This window comes from Paramacrobiotus metropolitanus, unplaced genomic scaffold (genome assembly GCF_019649055.1).
Source record: "Paramacrobiotus metropolitanus isolate TYO unplaced genomic scaffold, Prichtersi_v1.0 Parri_scaffold0000037, whole genome shotgun sequence".
Classification (NCBI taxonomy): domain Eukaryota; kingdom Metazoa; phylum Tardigrada; class Eutardigrada; order Parachela; family Macrobiotidae; genus Paramacrobiotus; species Paramacrobiotus metropolitanus.
Window position 1 is genome coordinate 258,107 of NW_026570257.1, and position 25,679 is coordinate 283,785.

Genomic DNA, 25,679 nt, shown 5'->3' on the forward strand with positions numbered 1-25,679 from the left:
TTCCAGCGAAATACACCACCATCCGCATTAAATCTATTGTATCTACACACGAAGATAACATGACATACACGGGAGTGCACTGAGCAGTTTTGAGCGATTAAAGATAGTCATGAAGAAGTGTTTTCGCAAAAATTACTTAGTTGGTCGTCTACTAAATCGGTCCGATTCAGGAACCTTGCAAATTTTGTTAATCGAAAATTTTTTAATCGATACTCTGCTGTTTAAAAATTTCTCTAGGAAGTGGTTTCAGCCAGTCAATGGTAGTGAGTAAAAACTTTAATGTTCAGTCATTTACGCAACACGTCTAAATTTCAATCGTAAAATTTCTTAATCGCTCATTTTTGCTTAGCGCACTGGCAGTTGTACAACCTAAAGCCTTACAGTTCCAGACATAGGCGAATCACCTCCCATTCCTCCGGATAGGAGAGCTTCTCTACCCAGCGGCGGCGAATTCTCTCGACCCTTTCATACACCACTTCCGGGAGGGAAGGGCAGCTGGCTTCGGCCGCCATCAAAAATCGCCTGACCAGGTCTGCATTGGTATCCGTTGAGCGGAAAATCAAACGAGAAATTGCTATTCGCAGCTTCCGGTATTCGAAAAACCAGTCTGTGGGATATATAGGGGTGAACAGTTTTTCACGAATGGGGAGATTATCCAGGATATAAACTACATGGTGAATGATCCAGCGCATCTCGTAGGAAAATATCCTTAACGGTGTACACTGTAATTGCTGATCACTAAGCGTAGCTGCTGGCATACGGGGATAAGCTCGTCTAGGTCACGGCTTAAGAGAACTGGTTTCCGTTCGTGATTACCGGCCTGGTTTACGCAAAATGAGCCCACAATTCCGTGTGAAATTACGCCACCCATAATGTGTATAAGACGCATGTGTAATTTTTTGGCACTTAGAAATGCCTGGGTGATACGAGCTATGTGTTCGTGTGAACGATATCGGTGAAACTGATGCTGACGGTGTGCATGGTTAACGCATGATCCAAGCACCATGCAAAACGATAGACATTATCGCTTCCTCGTCGATCGTACGGATGGTCTGAGAGGACCATGTAACTAACTGGCTCTAAATAAATTAATTATTCTAATTCATAATTGTACAGTATAACAATAGCGAGAGCCCGATATCGTTAAATTAAATTAATATCAGATTGAAACTGACGGAATCGTCGGCATTCGATGTCTGCAATAATTTCCAAATGTTATTTATTTTAAAACAAGCCCATGCCGCCTACTCTGCATATCTCAAGAACACAGTGTCCATGCTTGCAACAGCCACTTTGGTTAAGGATCGTAAATCTACACTGCGAAGATCGGCATCACTCCAATCAACTGCATTTCCATCCGCGTTAAATCCACTGTACCTGCATACGAAAAAAACAGCTAAACTATTCCGTCGAATTATCGCACGCGCCGTGATCGTTACGCCTGCCGCAGGTAGGGTTATTTGTGAGGCAACTTATTAGTGTGTGAAGTCTTACAACTGGAGACATCGCCGAATTAGTTTCCATTCGTCCGGATAAGAGAGCTTCTCTATCCAGCGGCGACGTATTCTCTCGACTCTCCTATACACTTCTTCCGGGAGGGAAGGGCAGTTGGCTTCGACCGCTACCGAAAACCGCCGCACAAGTTCTTCGTTGGTATCCGCTGCGCGCAAAAGCACTCGAGCACTCACAATGCCCAGTTGCCGGTGTTTCCTACGCTGGTGTGCGGAGAATACACGGATGAAATGACTTTTTTCGTGGTCAAAGCTGTTGTGCAGAAACACAACGATGGTAACCATTTCGTGGGAAATGCTCTAAACGGTGTAATTGCTTGCTACCAGCTGGCCGCACACAGCGAGAAGTTCGCGCAGGTCACGGCTTAGACGAACAGGTGTCACTTCTCGATTACCGGCTTGGTTTATGCAGAAGGAACTCTCAATTCCGTATTAAGACACTCCATTCTTAATGTGTACAAGACGCATGTGTAGTTTTTTGGCGGCTACTACGGCCCGTATAATGCGAGGTATAATGCGAGGTATGTGCTCAAACCGCGTATTATACTGGTCAATGTAGTCGGTGATACTGATGCTGACCGTGCGCGCGGTTAGTGCTTGATCCAGGCACCATGCAAAGAGATAGACTTTATCGTATCCTGGCCTGTACCACGGAGGGCATGACAGAGCGATGTAGCTGCTGATGATTAAATGCTGGCTCGCCGTTGATGTTCTGAGCAGCAGATGCCATAATCCACAAACCCTAAAAAAAAGAAAACTAAAGCTGTGCAATGTGCAGTCTGTTGCTAAATGTTGTTGGTTTGCTCCACCGCCGCAAAAATTTATTGTTCACTCATGCTGGCTGCCTGCATTGGATCCAGTTTGCTACCTTTTGACTTTGGCTTGCGAATACAAATCTAGATTAAGAAGGATATCTTCCATGATAGGTAGTGTAATATCGGCCAGTTGAGCATCTACAATCAGAAGATGACAACTGAATCCTGATTCCTGATAGATCTAATCGCTCTTATTTTTTCAGCAAGTTGCTATATTGTTTCTTTCTATAATTAACTGCGCGTTCGTTTACTGGAAGTGTACGTGTATATGCGGGCATCATATAACCTGTAAATAATTATTGCTGCCCGTAATCTCGGATAGCGTTCAACTTAGTTTTATTCTACCCTAAGTCGTTAACTTAATTTCAACCAGAGAAACTCTTTTACTTCGCATTGAGGCATAAAGTATACTTGTCACTACTCATTGTATGGATATTTCATCGAATTTTTAATTCATACATCGCACCTGTATGCAAGCTAAATTCGAGGGTTGAGTCTTTTAGGCAGAGGAGGGGTTTCCACATCCGTTGAGGATGATATCCATAGCACTTTGCCAAGGATTCCTTATAAGCACGCTTCAGGCAGCCTTCGCTCCAGTGGGCCGAGTCGATGTATTCTCCCCCAACATACTGAGCGCAGACCAGCGTGAAGACATTCGCGCGGATGCTCACAAAGAAGCGGCCAGCTATCAGGCGATTGTAACTGTGGTAAGCAATATAGTGGAGGCCCTTCTCTATCTTAGTTGCAGCACCATCAATAACCGAATACACCGCCTTTAGATCGAGAGCTGCAGTGTGGCTGGCATCGTGAACTGGGACTATGAATTTCCGATAGTAAATCCTCCCCCTGGCTTGTTCGAACAGCGAAGGATAATCAAATGCAGTGGTTGGGTTAATTTGCCATAAATGAGCAGCCATGCAGTAGGATTTTACACCATCATCCACACTGATATAAAATACTCCCAATTCGGTCGCTGGTGCAAGAAGCCGAGCCGGTCGAAAAATGTACGGCCCATTGTCACCATTGCGAACCGCGGCTAGAATTTCCAAGGCGCCATGTTTTCTGATGTGTCTATCGGCAGCACTCCGACTATTCCATTCATCCAGATGATGGTGTTCCCAGAGAAAACCTTTATGAATCCAACAACCGGCAACTGCACGGCAATTAAAATCTATAAACATGTGCTCTCCATCAATATCCTGAACGAATCCCAGCCAGGGTTCACCGCCGGGCCGTCGAACGATCACCGTAGTGCCGTTATTATGTTCCCAAGAGCTGCTTCTCGGTCGTCGGAAATGATACATGTCCTCTGAAAGTCTAATATTAAAAAATGGCTTAAGCTGGCGTAGCAGTGGCACTCACAAAATCACAGTACAATTACCTACACAATGATAATCAGCCAGAAGAACTTCTCGACTCAAAAACGGCCCGATCTACAAGTTGGGCTGTGGTAATTTGTAACTCAGCACTTGTATCGAAAGAAGATATGGCATGCTGGGCTCAACAACACATTGGGAAAAAGCCGGGGGATTCCAATAAAGAGCAAAACGCTCCGTACTTCGCGCTTGCCGCTTGCTCTATCTCTATGGAAAAGATTATGCCAGTAATCTCAACCTTACGGGAGCTAGTCACCTAGAGATAGTCGGGCGGGACGCGGTGGTTTGTTCTGTTTGTCTAGGAGTATGCCAGTCAGTTGTCATTGGTCAACATGTACCGTACCTGGTTACTTAGTCTGCAATCTCTGCACATGGCAGTTCAGCCCGCTGCAGCTGTTCGCAAAGTATGCGCTTACCCTTGGCAAGAATCAGAATAGCCAAAATATTAAGCTTGCCTTTGAAAAAGGCAAAACAGCATATGTATTTTCTCGTATTAATACACAGAAGTTTGAGGAAATTGTAGTTTACTCTGGTTAATAGAATCCAAATGATCTCCTTCCTCATGCCCACAAGTAATCGTCGCATGTGTAGCACTTGCCTGAGTTGCTTCATTATGACGTTTTCCTTTGGTTTCGATATACCGTGCGTTTGTCGCAGTTTTGCTTTTACAAGTCTGAAGCAAACGTATGATTTTGTTTAAAATGTGATCTTTACGGTAAACAGGTTATGCATAAATGCAGCCATATACTACAAATTTATTGAGGTTTATTACGCTGCGACAAAATTTATTGCTCTCATATTCCGTGGCTCGACGTTTATTACTTTCATATTTTTGTAACAAAGAGTGCCGCATCTGGTCTACGGTTGCCATTAGTTTTGCAAAAGTGCTAAAAACATTTATTATAGAATATAATTATATATATATAATATAATTATACTGTACAGGATATCTGCTCTAGAGTAGGTAATATTATCTAATCACTGATTAGATAATATTACCTACTCTAGAGCAGATATCTTGTACAGTATAATTATATTCTGGTTGCTTGTGTCCTGTGCTGTTTTACGCGTTGTTTTTGATTCACTGGTTAACAGAATGTGAACAATATTACAACATACGCAAATTTTGTACGCACATTGTTACTAATCGTAAATTCTCATGAAGTTTAGTGGTATTAAGAAGCTAATAAGTTGTCAATAAGACGCATGAAAAGACCGCAAAAAATATCAGCGCAAAATTAGTACAAATGATGTAAAAGTAATACGATTTGAAGTTAGTAAGGTCATTAATTTATTCAGTACGACACGGATTCCCGCAGGCCGTAGTGCGGGATAGAAAAATGGACATCCTTAGGATCCAGTTGGCTCTAATCCACTCAGTGCTCGCAGTAGCTCTGAATATTTGATGCTGTGAATATTAGTATTTGCGGTGAAGATCACGAGAACCATTACAGCCTGTAACGAAGTTTGCCATAAAAAAATGCTAAGAAAAACAACGTACTAGTACTTATGCGCAAAAGTTTACGCACAGTCTGGAGCAAGTTATGGTTTACGATCCAAAATGCCACATTTATGCCAACCGGAGACCGTCGCATGCGTTGCACTTGCTTGAATTTGACATTTTGCTCCGATTCCGTTAAACCGTTCACCACAATTATCTCACCATCGATCTTGCGTACCAGACGATTTCCCTAGAAAGCTCATTTAATGCTGGAAGTATTAAATGTCGTTAACGCAGAGCTCACGTAGACCTTCGCAACGAATTATGTAGTTCGTTAAAAGCTGGAAGTATAGCGCAGGGCGTAGGGCTTGTGAGAAAATTATCGTATTATATTGAGTTTTCGCTTGTGTATATTTCGCGCAACATTGACGGCTGGCTGGATGGATGACTGGATGACTTTTGGATCACTGGATGACTCTGGATGACTGGATGACTTCGAATAATATACATTGATATTATTCGAGGACTTAACACGCCCTTTGTTAATTTGGTTAGATTACGATCGGCGATTCCGAGAGCGGCTGACCTTTCCCAACGTAAGTGAAACAGCGTGGTTTTCTGAAGACTCATCTATTATGGCAGATGTTTTGCGGTCCATTCCTACTTTGTACGTGGTTGCTGCACTTCCTCAACAGAATGCAGTGGTTGTTCCATCACATCATTCTCCCGCTTTCAACCGATCTGCAAAGCCACCTTACGGATGTTTCCTCTGCCGCGACCCTAACAATTACGCAACATTTTGCTCTGTAACAGGCGTTTCACCTCAACCATCCACGTCTCGTGCCACACAGCCCTTTCGCGTGGCCCGCGTTGTTGTATGCCGGGACTACAACGCGGGAAAATGCCAATCCCCTTGTCCCATTGCAGAATCCACATTTGTGACCAATGTTTCGAAACAAGTCGCACCCGCGAATTTCGCTCTGGAACCAGTAGCACTTACCCCTTCATCCCGCTGCGACCTTTCAAATTCCTGGGTTATTTACATGAGTATCCAATTCGGGCAGCAGTCAATAGCTTTGTTGCAGGCTTATTGTATGGTTTCGTCATCGGGTTTACCGGATCCCAACATGACCGTCGTACTCCTAATGCTCTTACAGCTCGAAGTCGTCCAGAGATTGTACGAAAGTGCCTGGCAAGAAAGATCAGCCTTCGACATACACTGGGACCGTTCGATTACATTCCGTTGCCTAATTTCGTCGTTTCCTCTCTTGGTGTACGACCTAAGAAAATCGGTGGTTCGCGGTTAATTATGGATCTTTCATGTCCATTTGGGGATTCCGTTAACGATTCCATTTGTCGAAAATTGTATTCTATGAAATTCTGTTCTGTAGACGACGCAATTAAGATTGTTATTCGTCTCGGGAAAGGCGCTTTAATGGCAAAAATGCTTTTAATGGCAACCTTAAACACGCTTTTCGTTTAATTCTCGTCCGGCCCGAAGACTGGCATCTTTTAGGATACTCGTTTGATGAAAAATACTACTTTGATGTCGTACTTCCTTTTGTTTGTCGTTCGTCCCCGGCGATATTCGATCGAATGGCTTCCTTCTTACACTCGATTATTGTTAATGTCGGCAAATTCTCTGATGTTCTGCATTACATGGACGACTTCTTTTTTGCCGGCGCTTGCAATTCGCTGATGTGCAGGCTCGCCACGGAGTTGATGACAATTTTGTGTAACGATCTTGGAGTGCTATTAGCTCCAGAAAAGACAGAGGGACCATCTTCGCGATTAACTTTTCTTGGTATCTGTATCGATTTGAAGCACAAATGTATCGATTCTAGATTTAAAAGTGCAAGAGCTGCAGAATGAGTTCACAGTTTTTTCCGCTAAGAAATCGTGCTGCAAGCGAGACCTTCTCAGTTTAATCGGCAAACCTAGTTCTGCTACAAAGTGTATTTCTGCCGGCAGGATTTTCTTACGGCGGATGATAGACACTTCGCAATCAGTTAAAGAACTTCATCAACATTCGACTCTTACCCGCGAATTTCATGCAGATCTCCAGTGGTGGATTCGGTTTTTGCCTCAGTGGAATGGCTCTGCATCGTTTCTTGAACCTGAATGGACCGATTGTGCTACCATAAAAATTTTTACCGACGCATGTGGTTCTAGTTGTGGTGGGATATTTCGCTCTCAGTGGTTCTATATCGCCTGGCCGGACAGTATACTCCATTTAAAGCCGCATATAACCTGGTACGAAATGGCACCGATCTTTTTTGCGTGTTCTATTTGGGGAGTACACTGGCATGGAAAACGGCTGACCTTTTTGCACCGATAACCAAGCAGTAGCCCTGGTTTAGACAAAGTTTTCTTGCAAGCATCCTGGTGTCATGCACCTTATTCGTGCAATTCACTTCGAAGCAGCGCGCTACAATTTTCATCTGCGAATAAACTATCTTCTGAGTTGCGAGAATTTAGCGGCCTATGCCTTATCTCGACGCAAGATGGTCAAGTTTTTTAACGTATATCCGACAGCGTCTCCTGAACCTAACACCTTCACGCCCGATTTGTTGCCTTTCTTCCCAGTCTTGCCGATTCTAAACGGTCACGTTCAAAGTATTATTTCGGTTGAGTATTCGTTATGTTTATCACTAATTGTATTTATTCTTGTTTTAGGATACCCGCATAATGCCCAGTTTAATTGCACTATTACATCGCTCTTGCACGCTCATTTAGCCCCTTCAAGCCGCCAAGCTTACGGAGTTGCATTACGCTGCTTCAGTAATTTTTGTTTGGTTTTCAAGTATTGCGCGATGCCCTCGGATTCTCATGTCAGTCGGAATTTTTAGCATATTTAAATCAGAAAGGTCTTTCATGTGCAACTATACGTGTTTATCTTTCTGCAGTAGTGACCCAGCACTTACTAAACGGATATAGCGATCCCGTTCCGGACAAGCGGTTTTTGGCGTTCATGTTTTCCGGGTGAATGAGAATCCGTGGGCATCCAATTCGTAAACGAGATGGAATTACTCTGGACAAGCTAACTTTTTTATTGCGCGATATTTCTTCTTTGCCTGTACCTCCGCACACTATTGCTATGCTTCGCGCTGCCTTATGTCTTTCTTTCTATGGCTTTCTTCGAGTTTCCGAATTTTGTGCACCAAAGCAAGCAGCCGTTTCCAGTTCAACTCTCTTAAGATCTGATATAGTTTTTTCTAATCGTTGTATCCGGCTTATTTTAAAAATCTCTAAATCTTCTCAGCTGACTCCTGTCACCGTTCCCATTCCTAGCTTGCACAGCAAAACCTGCCCAGTGCTTAACTATGGTACTTATCTTTCTTTTCGAGATCGTATTCATACTCCTTCGTCTCCTTAATTCCTTTTCCCTGATGGATCATTTCTAACTCGTCAGTATCTTTCTTCATTATTGAAACAAGTCTTGGCCATGCGTATTCTTCTCACTGGATAAGAATTGGTGCAGCCTCCACAGCAGCCATTGCGGGAATTCCTGCAGAGCAAATCCGCATGCTCGGACGTTGGTCGAGTGATGCAGTTCATCGCTATATTAAGTCTGATGTTTCTCATATTTCCAGAATGCTTATTCGGATGTTGTCTGTGCAGTAACCGGTCTACATTAAAATATTTTCCTCATCCGTTTTTTCTTCCGCTCCGGGTTGGGGGTTGCGTTCCGTTTGGTGTGTCCGGTGCGGTTTGTGTTGATTTGCCAAGCGACCTGCGGTTGGCTTTCGTCGTCAGTGCACCGTACGGACATTGCGCGGCGTAGACGACAAGCCCCGTCATCCTCAAGCGGCAAAGGTTTACTTCCGAGATCTCGATAACCGTTAAACGCATAGTAAAGGAGTGCTTCATTCAACACGTAAAGGTGATCCTTCAATCCCTCGCTGCCATTTGCAAAAGCACTTCAGTGATTACAGATACATTATGTAATCATTGAAGTGCTTTTGCAAATGGCCAATAAACAATATACAGTATCACGTGTATGCAGTGCTGTAAGGACCCTTATCCTGTGTATCACTTTAATTTCCTGTTTCTAGATAAGCAAATGTTAGCGTCTGTGATACGGGACTTTCGAATGCCATAAATAAAAAGTTTCTCAAAAACTTTCAAGATGTCGGTAAGATAAATAAGTAACATGAGTAGCGAGTAACAAAAGAATGGATAACTAAAACGCTCACGAGAAGCATACTATAAACTATAATGAAGCACTAGTGCAAATTTAACGATGCACGACTCGAAATACACAAAACTGTCGGTATATTCCACAATAAGCAAATTCTGCGCAGGCCGTGTACGGTGAAAAAAGGCTTTCCGTAGAATTCTGCCGTGATGATTCCTTCGACACTCTCCTAGCTGGTATTCGCAAGCATGCAGATGTAAGCCAGAACAACCTGAAAATCATGGTTGTCTTCAATAACGCTAAACAACCTACGTAATTTTCTGTAGAAGTATAAATAATTTCATACAAGTTGGAGAAGGGGATATGACGTAAATAATGTCCACATTTCCGTCCCTGTGCCCACAGGTGACCGTCGCATGTGCCGCACTTGCTTCAGTATAACATTTTGCTCCGACTCCGGTAAGTCTTTGATTGAAGAGATTTCGTCGTCGATAATGCGTGTCAGATGATGACCCTAAAGGAACTTTTGTTGAGTAAATCTTAGAAAAGAGACCTTACCGCAATGTAACATTCCTTACCTCGGCGTCGACACCAAGTATTGCGACAATGGAAGCCGTCGAAATCAGTACTTGCGCCCCCAGTTCCAAAATGTTTACCAATGGCTGATCAAATCCGCGCATAAATAGTTCACGTAACACTAGTGCATTTCCGGAGAAATCGTGAAAGAGCAAGAAGAAGAAAAACTTCGCGTCGGAACCCCATTTCTTGGTAATCTTTTGAACTTCGTCGTAGTATCGAAGGTAGCTTTTCCCGTGTATCTGCCATGCACGGACGATTTCCCCACCGTCAGCCTTTTCGGCATGTGGCTGGATTTTCATCCGCCAGTAATACAGCGCCACGTTGGTCAGTACAAACCACGTAACGATCATACCGCGGACGATCAGCAGCTCCGCATCCGCAATAATGGTGGCATACATTCTTAAGTGGTACATCGTTTTTACGCCTGGAGAAACGCTAGTGCAGTAAGTTTCCGCGCACAACTGCGTTTCTTCTACAAATAGCATGCCAGCAGTCACGTGGTACTTATGAGCCACAAAAAAGCACACTGCAACGATGCTGATGACCAGTACGGGATAGATTTTCGCCCACTTTCGCAGTTTCGCGCTCGGAGATACAGTTGAATGCCTAACGACATGAGATCAATCAGTACGAGCTCGAAGTTAATAATTAGTGCTGTACCACTAAATAAAATTATTTAATGACCATTTACTTACTAAAAGTCCGCCTGTTATTATAAGTCTAGTAATGCCAATGGTTACGTTGTCTTTTATTTAAAATTTTTTTATACCCGGCAAGTTCATTAAAGCGGAAGTGCCAATAGTGCCAGGGAATGCAGATACAATTCCTATATTATCATTCAGAATGCGCTAAAATGTTTATCTGTAGTAGGAGCAGGGTGTTGCAAAGTGATATTACATCAGCCGTAATGTATGCTGCTAGATATATTATGATTGTGCATAGGCGCAATACACAGTACATGCATCATGGTTCTGTACTCAAGACTGACATCTTGATCTCCAAATAGCGTTTGTAAGCGGTTTCCAGATGGCGTGGCATTCCATGCAGATCGAAGCTGACGCACCAGAACAGGAATATCAACGCCATAGTTCTCCACGTGAGAGCAACTGCCTGAAAATACTGGTGCTGCTTTCTGTACATTTTCCATTGCGAGTCGGCTTGAATCATCCACGGTACAACGGCTAGCAATCCAGAAATTACTATGAACCATGCCACATTCAGGACAAAAATACACGTTTTCCAAAGGGAGTTATCGGAACCGTGGAAACCAATCAAACCGAGCATACACAAAACTATCCATACGCGGTCCACCAAACGCCTGAACAGCGCTGTCTTGTTTTCGTTGGAACGAAGAATGGCCTCGTGATCCGGTAAGATTTCTTCAGGCTTTTTTTGAGTCGGAACATCTTTAAGTGGCTCATCTTCTCGTACAACCAAAAGAAAACCGTCTTCGGAAGCTTCCATGTTGAAGCGCGATGAAACTAGCAGGAAATTTTAGCGGCGGAATTATGGAAAGGTCAAACTGTTAGGAAATGTTGAAGTGTCCAGAAAACCGTAAAATATATGAACCGCAATTTTTCTGTATTAAAACGTTTGTAAAAGCCCGAATGGGATCAGTGAAACGCAACACATTTCCATTAATTAAAGTGCTGCACAGAGAATTCACACAGCCTGAGTCGCTGCTGCTGTCCCCTGAGTCGTTATTGAAGTCGAGAATTTAAACGCAGTGCGCGTCATTTGTGTCAACCGATCTTTGAAAACGATATCCACCTACCAGTTTTTCAAACATAAATATTTTTGGGCGATAGTGCCGAACTGTGTAAGCTCTTGCAGATGCAAGCAACAAGACCTTTTGCGCTCGCTATCGATTACTGCTTACTGTCCGGCACAGTTCCTTCCGGCTTTTCTGGAGATGGTGCGTCTTTTAGAGGCTTTTCTTCCGGTGAATAAAAATAAAGCCGTTCTCGGAAGCCTCTATGGTAAATAACGGAGAGAGTGATTTAGGGAAGTGGCCCGGTACATGGTGCCAAATTCGTGTACGTGCACGAAAACTTTCACTTTCGCGCACTCCCAAACACATTTTTCTTTCGGTTTATGACATTATGTAGCCAGAAGATTTGCATACACTGGCGTGAAAACCGTTTGTGCGCGCAACGTCCGGTTCGGGAGTTATGGCTGTTAGAAAATTCCAAAAAGATTAAATGCATTCAGGTGTACCAAAAGTCTCGTTATGGACCGATCTTCCTCAAATTTCGCACGTAAATGCACATAACCACGAAGAACGTTTTTACACCGATCCACTGTTCTCGCATGTTTTTCAAATTTTAAAATGAATTTCAAAAATTTTAAAATTCATTTTAAAATTTGAAAAAAATCATGGCAGTCTGGATCGGTGTAAAAACGATCTTCATGGACTTGCGCATTTACCTGCAAAATTTGATGGAGATCAGTCCATAATGAGACTTTTGGTACACCTGAATGCATTGAAAGTGAAAGTTTTCGTGCTTGTACACGAATTTGGCACCATGTACCGGGCCACTTCCCTTAAGCGCTTTGTATGCGGAACTCAGAAAAGTTCAAATTTATTGAAAAAACGGGATTATCGAGCAAACCGTAAAATATGTGAAGCGCAGTTCTTCAGTGCAAAAGATGTCTAGCTTTCACATTAACCTGTCCGAATGGGATCAATGAAACGCCCTGCAATTCCGCTTCTGCAATGCGGCACAGTCTTTCGACAGATATGCCTAATGCTACTATCCTTCGAGTCTTTCATCAAGTAGTAAATTGTAATGCAAGCCACTTGCGCCAGCAGTACTTGCAAATCGATATTCCCCTCATAGTGCTAAATTCCCCTCATTCCCCTCATAGTGCTAAAATGTTCGAGCTCTTTTAGTTGTTAATAATACGAACGTTCGCGCTCGCTATCAGTACCCGATTGGCGGGCCGTTTTTCATGATTTTGGGCACTTTTTAAAGCGATGATAAAATATCTATCTGCGCGCGAAATGGAGACCGGCTCTTTTTGTTAAAGCGGGGCTTACAAAAGCTGCCATGGCGTGGGAAAAGCTTCCGGAGACATTTTAGAGCGTTGGATGATCTATCAAGTAAAACGAAATTTGCGCTGCCAGGCAGACCCGTTAATTAGTGTCGGCTCAGCCAGAAAGATGACAACTGACAAGTATATATATTGTAGGTATGGCAGCCACAACACGTTTTTGCAGGATAATGTTGACATAAAGCTCTGTATTGGTAGTGGTACCACCGTACCAGACAGAAAATGTACCTAAGTAGTAATGCTTTAATACCAATGCATCATACAGTAATTAGACTTGCTAACTTTGGAAGGTGTGATTACCACTTCGTTGACTGGCATGGTTCCTACTAAAAGCGGCCTTATTATAATCAGTAACTAATTTCAAAGAATTATTTTCACTTAGAAATTATGGCTGCCCATTGATGCCGCTGTGACGTGCTTACATGGTAAAGACTCGAGCAGCAAAGAAGTTCGGAGCGCATACCGCTAGGGCAGTACAAGACACGGGACCGTTTGACCGTTTGATCAGAGATTGAATCCGGGCTACAAAGTAGTTTAGGCAAAGCAAGACAACAGCAGCGATTAGTTAGCCAATAAGCTCAAGATTGCATCTCGAAGACGTTCCCAAGTCTTTTCACTGCCAGTAAACTGGGCGCATATATTATCGTCCATCTATTCTATTTTTTGCCTCACTGATACATGCGGTTGGTAAAATCTTACTAAATTCAAAAGAGCGACGAGCGACCCGCTAGAATAAGATTATGCGGGCCAATGGGCCAAACAGATATGTTACTAACGAATTATAAGTAAGGATTAATTAAGCACAACACAGGTGACGGATATACTAAAGATTGACGACTATCTGTATGCGCGTAAGAAAAAAACAATTATACAATACGTAGTATGTTAGCACAACCTACAACCAATTTGCTATTTGCAAAACAGCTAATTTATTTTGCGACTCCAAATGACGAAACTTCAAAGCACATAGGCCAACAGCATAAAAAGATGGACACCACAAAACCCTGTGCTCGCCGATCCATTCTTAGCTCTGTCATCGGATATCTGCAAATACGCACGAGAGAGCCAGAAGAGTCTAAAAATCACATTTGTCTTGAGAAATTCTTAACAGTTGATATGCGCTCTCGTCAGTAATTACGTACAATCTTAAGGAATTTATTGTCCAAGGTCCAGTTGTCTATTCTTATGCTCATAGGATACAGTCGCATGAATCGCAGGTCTTTATGAATAAGATTTTCCTCCGATTCCGACCAATCCATCATCCGAGTCATACCTTTCTCGATTTTGTGCGGCAGACGGTTCCCCTAAACAAGTATGAAGAAGGTCAGTTCCCAACATTTTACTTACGTAATTCGTAAGCGGCTGCAAAGCGTCTGCCTGCTGTCGTGTCTGCTATTGCCTTTGGTTAAAACAATTTAGCGCACTATATTCAGCCGAGTTTGGAAATCACTTACAAATGTGAATTGTAGTGAAATTAAAATATCAGGCAAACGATCCGTATGTTGTGTCATTGGCCACATTGTGCAGTGGATCACTTTACAGTGAACCATAGTGCCATTAGCGCAGCCAAAAGCTATATAAATACACTAGTTATGAGCAATATTTAGCACGCTTCCAATTTTCTCAATTCCCTTTGCCAATTTACCCAAATTTTGAGGGTTGCAGGCATATTGTTTAAAATCGACGTTTGTCGTTAAAAATTGATTTTTATCAATCCAAATGGCCATCCACGAAGCGTTTTAAATTAAAGTCGTCTGCCAAAAGCCGAAAAGGTCATGCCTTAAATGCTCACCTCCGAGTCGACAGCAGCCATTGCGACAAATGAAATCGTTGCAATAAGCACTTGTGACACGAGTGCCAGAAAGTTAATCATTAACTGCGGCTGATCGACTCCGCGATGGAATACTTCACTTAGTAATAATGCAGTTCCAGTGAAATCACGAACGAATAAAGCACCGAAAAACTCCGGGGCAGAAGCAGTCCAACCTAAGGTAACCTCTTGAGCTTCGTCGAAGTACCGAAGATATTGTTCCGAGTGTAACTGCCACGTACGGATGACTTCAGTACTAGCAGTTTGATCGCCATCTGGCATAATTTTCATTCGCCAATAATACAGCGTAACGGTGGACATGACACACCATGTAATGATCACACCGCGGGCGATCAGCAGCTGCACATCCGCAATAATGGCAGCGTACATTCCCAGATCATAGAAGGTTTTCATGCATGGAGAAACGCTGATGCACAAGGTTTCCGCGCACAACTGCATTCCTTGGACAGAATGCATGCCAGTAATCCTGTGATACTTATAAGCCACAAAAACGAACACGGCGACGATGCTGACGAGCAATGTGGAATTAATTTTCTTTTGTGCTTCTTGTTTCACATGCCGAGTTGGAACAGTTTGTCTGTTGAAAGGGAACCATTAAGAATGGATGCTTTAATACTGCCGTAACTATCGTTTACGGCCTTTAGAATTTCTGAAGCCGCAGTTAAAAAGCCACCTAATATTATTAGAGTAATAAACCTGAAAATACGTTTCGGCACCATATGAAGGACCATAATTATTTGGAGTTCTTTGCATATTACTGTACGTTTGTAATGCTTAACGAGAAAAAAAAACAGAAGACTTTATAATACCGGCTTTTGCAGAGTAAAAGCATTAGCGGTATAGTGTGCTGCTGTACATAAGCTTATGTACAGCAGCACACTACAGTGAAACTTCTCTACAACATACACCCTCCGTTCCAGGCTTTCTGAATGTTACAGAGGGGTGTATGTTATACAGAAGCAGTGCCCCAGGGGCACTGCCCTCAGGGGCTCAGGATTTCATTCGCCAATTAAAAAGCGTAACGCTGGACAGGGTGCACCATGTAATGATCACACCACGGGCGATTAACAGCTGCACATCCACAATAACGGCTGCGTACATTCAAAGATGACACAGGGTTTTAACGCATGGAGAAACGCTGATGCACAACGTTTCCGCGCACAACTGCATTCCTTGGACTGACAGCATGCCAGTGATCACGTGGTATTGGTAAGCCATGAAGACACACACTGCGGCGATGCTTATAAGCAGCGTGGAATCAATTTTCTTTTGCGCTTCTTGTTTCACCCTCCGAGCTGGAAGTGTTTGCCTGTTGGCAGCGAATCATTAAACACTTGTGCTTAAACATTAACACTTATACATTAACACTTGTGCTTTGATAACGTCGAAAGTATCGTTTACGGCTTTTAAGATTTCTGAAGACGTAAGTAAAATGCCGTTTGTCACAACGAGAGTGATAAATCTGAAAATACACTGCAATGCAGTACATTATTGTGGAGTAGACATACAAAGCGATCCGTAAACAAAGGTGAGAATATACACGAGAAGTCACTGTATGTGGCGTATACGGCTAAAGCCGACATCTACGGTGATTTCTCACGTATAGTGGTGCCTTCGGTTTATGCGTTACACGATGCGTCCACCTTATACACCAGCTAAAAATGCCGGTTTCGAATGAACAAAAGATTTGTTCCAAGCCGTTTGAACTGCATCCAAAACTACTCAAAACGAAGGGTCATTTTTTCGTAAAGTAGTATAGAAACAGTGCCTAATGAAAGTTTTTTCTGCAGTTAAACTTACATTTTGCTTTCCAAATAGCGCTTGTAAGCCATCGCCAGACAGCGAGGCATTTCGTGCAGGGATAAATTCACGGAAGTAAACAGGTATAATAACGAAAGAGTTTTCCCGATGAGAGCAAACGCTGTAAGATATTTGTGCTGCTGTCGATACATCTCAAATTGCGGGCTCACTTGAATAAGCGGTACCACGCTGAGCAGCAAAGCAATCACTACGAACCATGCCACATTCAGGATGAGAATGTGAATTTTCCAACGGGAATGGTGGGTGGAGTCGCAACTGATCAAGCCGAGCATTCGCAAGAGAATCCATAAGTGTCCCACCAAACGCTTGAACAGCGCTGTCTTTCGTTCGTTGGAACGGAGAATTGTCTCGTGATCCGGCTTGTTATCTTCCTGCGTTTCTTCATCGAAGTCATTAAGGGGCTCCTCTTTTGATGGAACAAAACGAAAACCGTCTACGAAAGTTTCCATGTTAAATAGCGATAAAAGGTGCAGGACTGCTCATCGGCGAAATTACCGAAAGGCTAGAGCAATCGGAAATGTTTGAGTCCAGAAATCGGTATGAAGCGTGACAGTGCGCAGCGCAGTTTTTCCGTTACAAATTTTTTTTGCTATTCACAGTTCGAATGAGATCAGTAAAACGCAATGTATTTTCACATTTGCAAGTGTTGCACCGAAAATTCACACCGCCTGCTGTGCATATCCCTTGAGTGATCAAGCACTCCCACAAGTATTTAAATGTAATACAAGTCGCTTGTGTGTCAAGTGTCAACAGATCCTGGAAATCGGTATCCTACAGTCGGTGTGCAAGTAGAAATGGTTTTGCATGCAGAAGAATGCACAATTGTTAAGCCATTCTAAATGCACACGCCTTTTAAGCGCACTGCCGGTAGACGGTAATATTTTACCCCGCGTTTTTTGTACGATTTTGCTCATAACGCACATACGCTGTATTTTGAAATCACCTATAAAAATCACCTATAAATATATTTTAAAATAACCTATAATGATGAATTCCATTGTTTACTCTTTTACAAAAGCGGAGCTAGTTGATGTTATTGCACAGTACTGGAAAATCAATAAACTTCGATGGAAGTTGTGCTGCTACAGTATACAATACTGTACTGCTGAATAGTGCCAGCAGACTCAAACACAACAGGAAAGATGACAAGAACAAGGTAATGCTGACACCATCATACCAGACAGGGAGATGCAGAGGAGTGTAAATAACGTTGTTTAATATCAATGCAAATATATAGCGAACGCTTTCGATATAAACTACATTAAAAATTATTGCTTCGGCTTGAGCGAATTGTAGTTTAGTACAATATGTTGATAGGTGTAGAATAAGTTCTGTCATCGAAGTCATGATTATGCTTGTTGGAGGCGAATATAATTTAATAAACAGTCTTTTCTGGAATTAATAACAGTCCTTAAACAGAGTTAGAATATTTCCCATTTTTCGTTTGCTGTTATTGTACTGTGGTTGATATTGTTTAATTAGGAATTTCTGCTAATTAAGGTGATGCACATTCAATAGTTGTTTAATTGTACACCTGAAACCTTAAGAGGTTTTGTAAATTTTGTAAAATGTAAATCTACTCCTGAAGTGAATCTTCCGGAAGATATCATGGTAATTAAAAACAATTCCGTCCAACACGCGGTTTTTGAGCCAGCCAGGGCGGGTCAATTAAAGCAGTAAAATAAGCGCCCACTAGAAATAAGTACTACCTATCCAGCATCAACTAACAACGAATGGGAAACGCTATCTGTACGAGATGCTGATTGTATCCACCTATTACCTTTTGAAAAAAAATTGAGTTACTGTGTAACCACGATTTACTGTGTGTCGCCACCTCTTCACACGCCAGGATAACTTAATTTGCTTATAAACATAATACGCGGGGTAGGAGTATTACTGAATATCCCCCTCCTCGTACTGCGCAGCAGGGGTTTATATTATACGTGAGAACCTTGTACAACTTTAATTTGTCGCTTGTTATCTGATGCAACGCTTGTGAGTACTGTACTTGCTGCGCATAATTTATAACACAGCTGCTGTGTCGAATAATCACATACGTAAACAATTACTGGACAACTATGTGTACTAACAAAAGCAAACTTCTGCCGCAGGAGGCCAGTTTCTTCAACATTGTGATCGACATAAAGTCGCTTTTACTGCTTTCAGTTGCTGTTCCTACTTCCTACATGGTAATCGCTCAGAGTCGATCAGTAAGTCCCCATTTAGCGAACAGCGTTTGAGTCGTCCCAATGGCATTCAGTTTCTCAATGACCCGGGACAGTTGTAGCCGCAGCGGCGAACCTGTAGCATGAATCGTTGTCAAACGGCCCATCCGTTACTTCCGTAACGTTAGCGGTTAAACTGACCTTGCTGTACACCAAAGGCATAATACGTTTCCCAGAGAACATCGTCCGTGATCTTTGCCACACCCGGATTGGCGGCGTTGAACGCACCGCCCGCCACGCTCTCCATAATCAGGGCGTACCCGCCCGATAGGACTTTATCCAAACCAACCTGGTAGTTGTCCACAAAACCGTTATTGGCCTGGATGTTGGCCCAGATTGCCTGGATTTTTGGCTCTTTGGATGACTGCAAGTGACAACGGTTTTCATTCTAGTTGCACCATCGAAAAACGGAGCGCTGCGTAAGTGTATATTTACTTGTATGAAAATCTGATCGGAGGAGTCTTTAGTAACCAGGTACTTCAACCCATCAGCGCTCGAGGCGTTTATGTTGATGACCACGCGCAGATGGACCGGTGTGTATGGATCGGTAAAATCGATGACGGTATCACGGATGGATGTGATAGTCAAGTCGGCTGCGACGATATCGGCCGACTAAGAAACCGTATAATTCAACGATACGTTCCTCACATTGCAATAAGAAGTTCACATAACCATATAAAGGGAAAACGCGAAAAGTAATTGAGCAGATCGTAACGTGGTTACTGACCTTGTTTACTAGGCTTCCAACAAGACCATTCCACGTTCCATCCGCCTGTAGCGCACCGTAACGCGAGTCGGGTTGTTGTGTGACCGTGTAGGTTAAATTGGCCTGCGCCATTACCGCGGCGACATAATCGTTGAGAAATCCCGTTACTTTGTCGGCAGCGGCCGAGCCGTTAAGCTGCCAAATAACCACATTTTATCAAATCAACTAAATGCAAGTATTACTGCATGGACCTTACATGGATCATGTAAACTCGAACTTGGCCATATGCGCCGCTACATAACCAGACATTAATTAAAAGGAACACCCACAACATCTTTTGGCAGTCTTAAAAAACTGAAATAATTTTAGTCTGACTGAAAAAGCAAAAGAAAAACGAGCAAGAAGAGATAAACGGTATCGAAAAAAACTGTTGAAAAAGTGTATGACCACTTTGCCGCTCGGTTTGTTACTGCTGTGGTCAGTGCGCTACATCGAAGTAATTAATTAGGTCGAACAGCGGTTTAAGGTGCGCCACGTATCATCTACACAGCGGAAACATAACCGTGCTGTCATATAGACTGAGTATAATGGGCAATGAAGCGAACATTTATGATGAGTTATTTAGTTCGATGACAAATTTACGATCCATAAAGATATAACCACACCTGAATGCCGAACGTCTTCCGTTGTTAATCTCGCTTTAGCTGTTCAACGTCAGGCCTATTGTAACAGATAAAGATCAACGATTTGGTTCCTTAATAAATCTGTTTGTCATTTTTAATGTAGAACTGACAGTTTTTATGATCAGAAGACGAAGCAGAATTAGGTGAACGTGCTAAGTGAAAGTACAGAAAATAATTTTACTGTGGCAGTAAATCTTTTGAATGGTTAATTATTGAGAACACACGCTACTGCTCGACTTTATCGAACAGTTGTCGAAGCCATCGCGTACATTTTTACCGAAATAATTTGCGAAACAAATCAAACCTTAGCGATCGGATGTAAGCATTCCATGCAGCTGTGCTTAAGTGAGGGTTTGCTTCGTTTTTAACGTTTGGTTTTTATTTTACTTTAAACTCTTTAAACTTTTTTTTCTGTCATGATGAGGGGATTAAAAATTTTCGTACATTGCTTCGTTTTGAGTGCATCGGTTTACAGCCAGCAGTATTACAGCAGCACACCGCTGACGGTGCTCATATTGGACGTAAGTTACCGTCGCGCATTTCAAAGACTTCGAAATACAATACGTACGATTTGCAGAATAATGCTCCCTTTTCATCGAAAGATGCCAGTGGAAACTGGGTGGGATTCATTCCCGATTACGTTAAAGCGGTGGCTGCTCAAGCCGGTTTGACGTACAATCTCGCAGTGCAAGCGGATGGAGTTTATGGTATGCCACAAGCAGATGGAAGCTGGAATGGCCTGATCGGCGCTCTGGCTAGCAAGGTAATCCAATAAACCACAGCAATGTGCAGACAAGTTAAGTTCGGTAGACAGCTTTTTCGCCCTTATTAGTAATGAATAGCATTTTTGCTTAGCCTGATGTTTATTACTATTTGCAAACAAAAATTTGCGTACTCAGTTTGTGACAAACCGATTTAAAGCAGCAGTCTATAATTTGGCATTTGCTTTACGTTTTTTTCCTGGGGTTGCAGAAAGCCGATATAGTAGCTGCTGACCTGGTTATCACACCCCAGCGGTTGACTGTTGTGGAGTTTCCTACGCCGTATATAGCCGTTGGTTTGAGAATTCTGCTGCCCGCTTCCGCTACGAGTGCCACTGGACTCAATTATGTCGTCCTCAAAGACGGCTCGGACCAAGAGTTCCTGCAGGTACTAAAGGCATAATTTGTTGAACTTAACATAAGGGAAATTGTGGCCGAATAGCCGGTTTTTTGAGCTTACGACTGAAAAAACCGGTTTCATCCTCTGGCCAAAGTATTCATCGGGTACACTCCATCGAAGGTTTGGTCAGCTGATCTGCTGGCGTGGTAGACCGGCGGAAAACACTGAATGCCCTAAATTGTACTGTCAGGATTATAATGTGGTGAAAGAGATTTGTAACTCACTAGTATACCGGTCAGCCGGATAATTGTCCTCCTCGCAATAACATTTAACCGGTACAGATTGGTATACATCCACTGAAACCTTCACTTTCGGTTCTTCCAAGCAATTTCTTGTCCCGTTCGCATTATGAATTTGAGCCCACACGCAGTATGGTTAAAGTGCCTGAGAAATAACTGAGTGGGCAAAACTTACCTCGAGCGTCAAATACGCCCTTGGGGTGTGGAAATGTTTTGAGACGGTCCGCGTCTTTCGTTAATCTCTATACGCCACTAAAGTACACGATCAGTGTCATGTTATCATTGTTATGATATTGTTCACCATTAAAGTATCCAAATGCTTTTGGAGATAGGAGTACGTACTCTGTACCTATGGTGTTGTCAAATGGAGGTGAATATCATTTTGTGGGGAAATAGACTTCTCCGGATCCGAAAGTCCAGGCCATTTTGGCCAATATTCAGGCAACCAACGGATGGCTGACTAGCTACCAAGACGGGGTTAACCGCGTACTGGCCGGTGGTGTCGCCATGGTTGGGAACGAGGTCCAGCTACGTCCCTATATTGACGCCAATCCCGGGAAGCTCAAGTTTGCTGATGGGGAAGCTCTGGCTCAATCGTACTATGCCTTGGCCGTGCAAATAGGTACTGTACGAGAATATTCACGTTTAATTGTTTCGTCATTGTTTGCCGGGATGCGTGATTTTGCTCAACACGAAAATTTTTACGCAGGCTCTCCGTTGCGCGATCAGCTTAGCATCGCTGTGTCAAAGGTCAACGAAGATGGAACAACTTCGGCACTGCTACGCGCCAACAAGATCGGATACATCCAGAGAACGTAAAGCCGCGTGCAGACATTTGTGTGTAAAACAAAAGACGACCGGAAAAAAAAAGAGATTTTGTCGAATACTTCCGCAAATCTTTTGTTGGCTCTAATAAGTAATAGGCCATTGATTTTTTATCAGATTTTATCCTGACATGGGCTGCCTTAAAGTAGAAGAAGCGCTGGTCATAACGGAACCGTTCTTTGCATAGTGGCAACCGCATTTATGAAGATTGTATTCATACCTACTTGAGTTGTTCACAAATGCAGCGTTTAATACTTTATAAAACTTTGTAAAGGCGTATATGGATCACGTACTGGCTGTACCAGGTAATATCTGTTCAGCTTGTTGGAAGAGTGCCCTATTTTGCATTGCCCTAGAATGATCAAGATCAATACAGTCTAAAGCATTCGTATTGCAAAAATAGTCCAATGACGGTCATTACTGACATCCGTGATCCTTTGCGAAACGCGGCGTTGTACTGCTTTACTAGCTGATCCGTTGGTATGTAATATACTCGTAATGCTCATCACATATCCTTGCCTTGCAAGTGCAGATTATGTGAACCGGAGGTTTTCAAAACCACAAAGCAAAAAGAATAAGCAGCAGATTCTGCTTTAGCCTTTATTTGAAATCGCCCCGCTTCCTTGCAATCGTGCGGTTCATGAGCAGTCTTCCATTTCGCTTTTTGATGGTGTGTGAAATGTTAAAAGCTACAGTCAACGAGTGAACGGCGAGTCGTTTTTGAAGCAACAAGGAAAGTTGTGAAGGATCGTGGACTACGGACGCGTTACTTATAGTCTTACAGACATATCGCGCGATCCCGCTGGTATCAGTGAAGTTCACTATAATTCACTGGTATCGCTGTAATTTTATATGCGGTAATGTTTCTGGCTTCCTTTACCGCGGCATTATGCATGTACGACCGTACAGCGTGGTTACAAGACTTTTGTTATTATTACTAGACATGCATCCCTTTCGAAGACCGAGAGGCAGCGCTTGGGGACACAATAACGGCACTACAGTGATCGTTCGTCGACCAAACGGCGAACCCTGGCTGGGATACGTTCAGAACATCGATGGAGAGCAAATGTTTATTGACTTCAACTGCCGGTCAGTTCCCCCTTGCTGGATTAATTCACGTTATCTCTGGATGCACCTTCATCTGGATGAATCCGAGAGGAATGAAGTCGATAGAATAATTACAGAAGATGGCGACTTGGAAATATTAGTAGCACTGCGCAATATTGACGACGGACCGTACATTTTTCGGTCAGCCCGGCTCATTGCACCAACGACTAAACTGGGAATGTTTTATATCGTTGTGGATCATCTTGGGTCTTCTTACCGCATGATTGCTCATTTATGGCAAATAGCCCCAGCCACCACGTTCGATGAACCTTCACTGTTCGAACAAACCAGTGGCAGAATATATTATCAGAAATTCACAATCCCAGTACAGGATGCCAGCCACATGAACGTTCTCAATCTGCAAGCGATGTGTGAAGTTATTGACGGCGCTACAGCTAAGCTAGTGGACGATGTTCTGACCTATTGCTATGACCAGGAGATTGCCTTTCGGTTTTGTGTGGGTCTCCACGCGAACGTGTTAACAACTTAACACTGGTTGCGCTCAGTTGGTTGGGGACAATCACCGCCAGTCGACCTACTGGAGTCAAGATGACATGGATCTTGCCGTGGAAAGATATCTTGAGCACCCTACCCACCGAATGTGGACACCTATGCGCTGCATAATGGATTCTCCCTTTGAAGCACTTCCTGGTACGTGAAAGTACGAACATTAATAATTAAGCACGAAGATATACATATGTACATCACCAGCGCCCGAATGGAATTCAAGTGCGAATATATTACGTACCGGTAACTACGGCGCAACGCAGTCACTCGAATTTAAAAACTTGCGATAATTGTTTTGATAACTTACACGTTTCTGCAGAAATCACAGCCTAGCGTTATTGACATAGTGACATAAAAAATAAATAAGAATCAATTATAAGGTATTTTACTTTGTATGTATATTTTATGTTCTATTATAACGGTATATACTCTGTCTTCAATATGCTATGGGTACATGCGAAGAATTACTAAAGCAAGATAGTACCGGTAATTCTCCTCTTCCATTTATACGTATACGGAGGCGTTGTTACATAATGTGATAGCGATTCTGCATTAGCCTGTACGTCTCCGTACGCCCCTGGAATTATTGATGTGGACGAACAAAAAGCAAGCAGGTCATCAGATTTTTGATTTTAGATTCAAAAATTCCCAGCTTGACACTATCTAACCTGGAGGAGATTTTGTTTCATCTAGACCTGCATTCTCAAGCAATAGCCAAGAGGTACGTACTTAAGCTTACACTAACTGGGACTAAAAATATGTGTGAATGATGGGCGCTGACAATTTTTAAGCTTTTGACGGCAGATTGGGAATATGATAACAACGTTTTGCGGTGGTGTAGCCAATTTACAACCAAACCTAGTAGGAAAGCAAGTAAACAGCATTGGGTTCGTTTTTCCAGGGTCTGTGGTTTATGGAATCTGCTACTCATTAATCCAACAGCCAGTCAGCATGTACTCATCAGCAGCTATCGGGTCCAGTTTCGCTATCCGAATAGCAGACCAGGTTACGACAGAACCTACCTATTTGCATGGTGCCTGGATCAAGCGTTGACCGCGGACACCGTCAGCATCAGTTTCGTTGGTATCCGCATGGAAGTCGAATTCGAGCACATAGTTCGCATCACGCAGGCCTTGATAACTGCCAAAAAGCTGCACGTCCTCCTTATCCACTTGAAGGGCGCTTCATCCATGTACGGCATTCAGAGCTGTTACCGCATAAACCAAGCCGGTGTTCGCGAACGCACACCTGCTCGCCTAGACGGCTACTTCAGTGAACTCCTCACTGTATGCCGGAAGTTGGTCGTCAGCAGTTACACTGTCAAAAATATTTCGGGCGAGATGGACACATTTATCATATTTAATGACCTCCCAGCGACTGAGAGGCCCTTTACACGTATACGAGCGGATGTCAGTAGCGCACCTGAAATAATTCCCTGTACTTGCTGCCGTTAGCCGGGCGGAGTTGGACGCTGTGGGCCTGTGGCCATACATGGTGCTTGTATTTGTACCGCGACAGATTTAGCCTTAAATTAACTCACAGATAAGAAGTGACTTGGATGTATAGCAGCAAATTCGGGCACATGGACGAAAACCACTTTTTTGCATCATTTTATTGCATTCTGTAGGCACATGATTTGTATACATTGATGGGAAAACCG

The 25,679-nt window shown here is 43.0% G+C and overlaps 2 protein-coding genes across 2 annotated transcripts; one reads left to right on the forward strand and one right to left on the reverse strand.

Annotated features, from left to right (window-relative positions):
- Positions 1–18,542: 18,542 nt before the first annotated feature.
- On the reverse strand, positions 18,543–19,919 carry LOC129589885 (glutamate receptor ionotropic, delta-1-like). Its single transcript, XM_055484785.1, has 5 exons — positions 19,754–19,919; positions 19,519–19,692; positions 19,227–19,403; positions 18,933–19,155; positions 18,543–18,867 (listed from the first exon to the last, which is right to left on the reverse strand). Exons 1-5 carry the CDS (start codon positions 19,829–19,831, stop codon positions 18,764–18,766), a joined length of 756 nt encoding a protein of 251 aa, XP_055340760.1. The 5' UTR covers positions 19,832–19,919; the 3' UTR covers positions 18,543–18,763.
- Positions 19,920–20,448: 529 nt separating this feature from the next.
- On the forward strand, positions 20,449–22,704 carry LOC129589881 (glutamate receptor ionotropic, NMDA 3A-like). Its single transcript, XM_055484782.1, has 5 exons — positions 20,449–20,701; positions 20,758–20,943; positions 21,153–21,329; positions 21,977–22,202; positions 22,290–22,704. Exons 1-5 carry the CDS (start codon positions 20,597–20,599, stop codon positions 22,397–22,399), a joined length of 804 nt encoding a protein of 267 aa, XP_055340757.1. The 5' UTR covers positions 20,449–20,596; the 3' UTR covers positions 22,400–22,704.
- Positions 22,705–25,679: the final 2,975 nt, after the last annotated feature.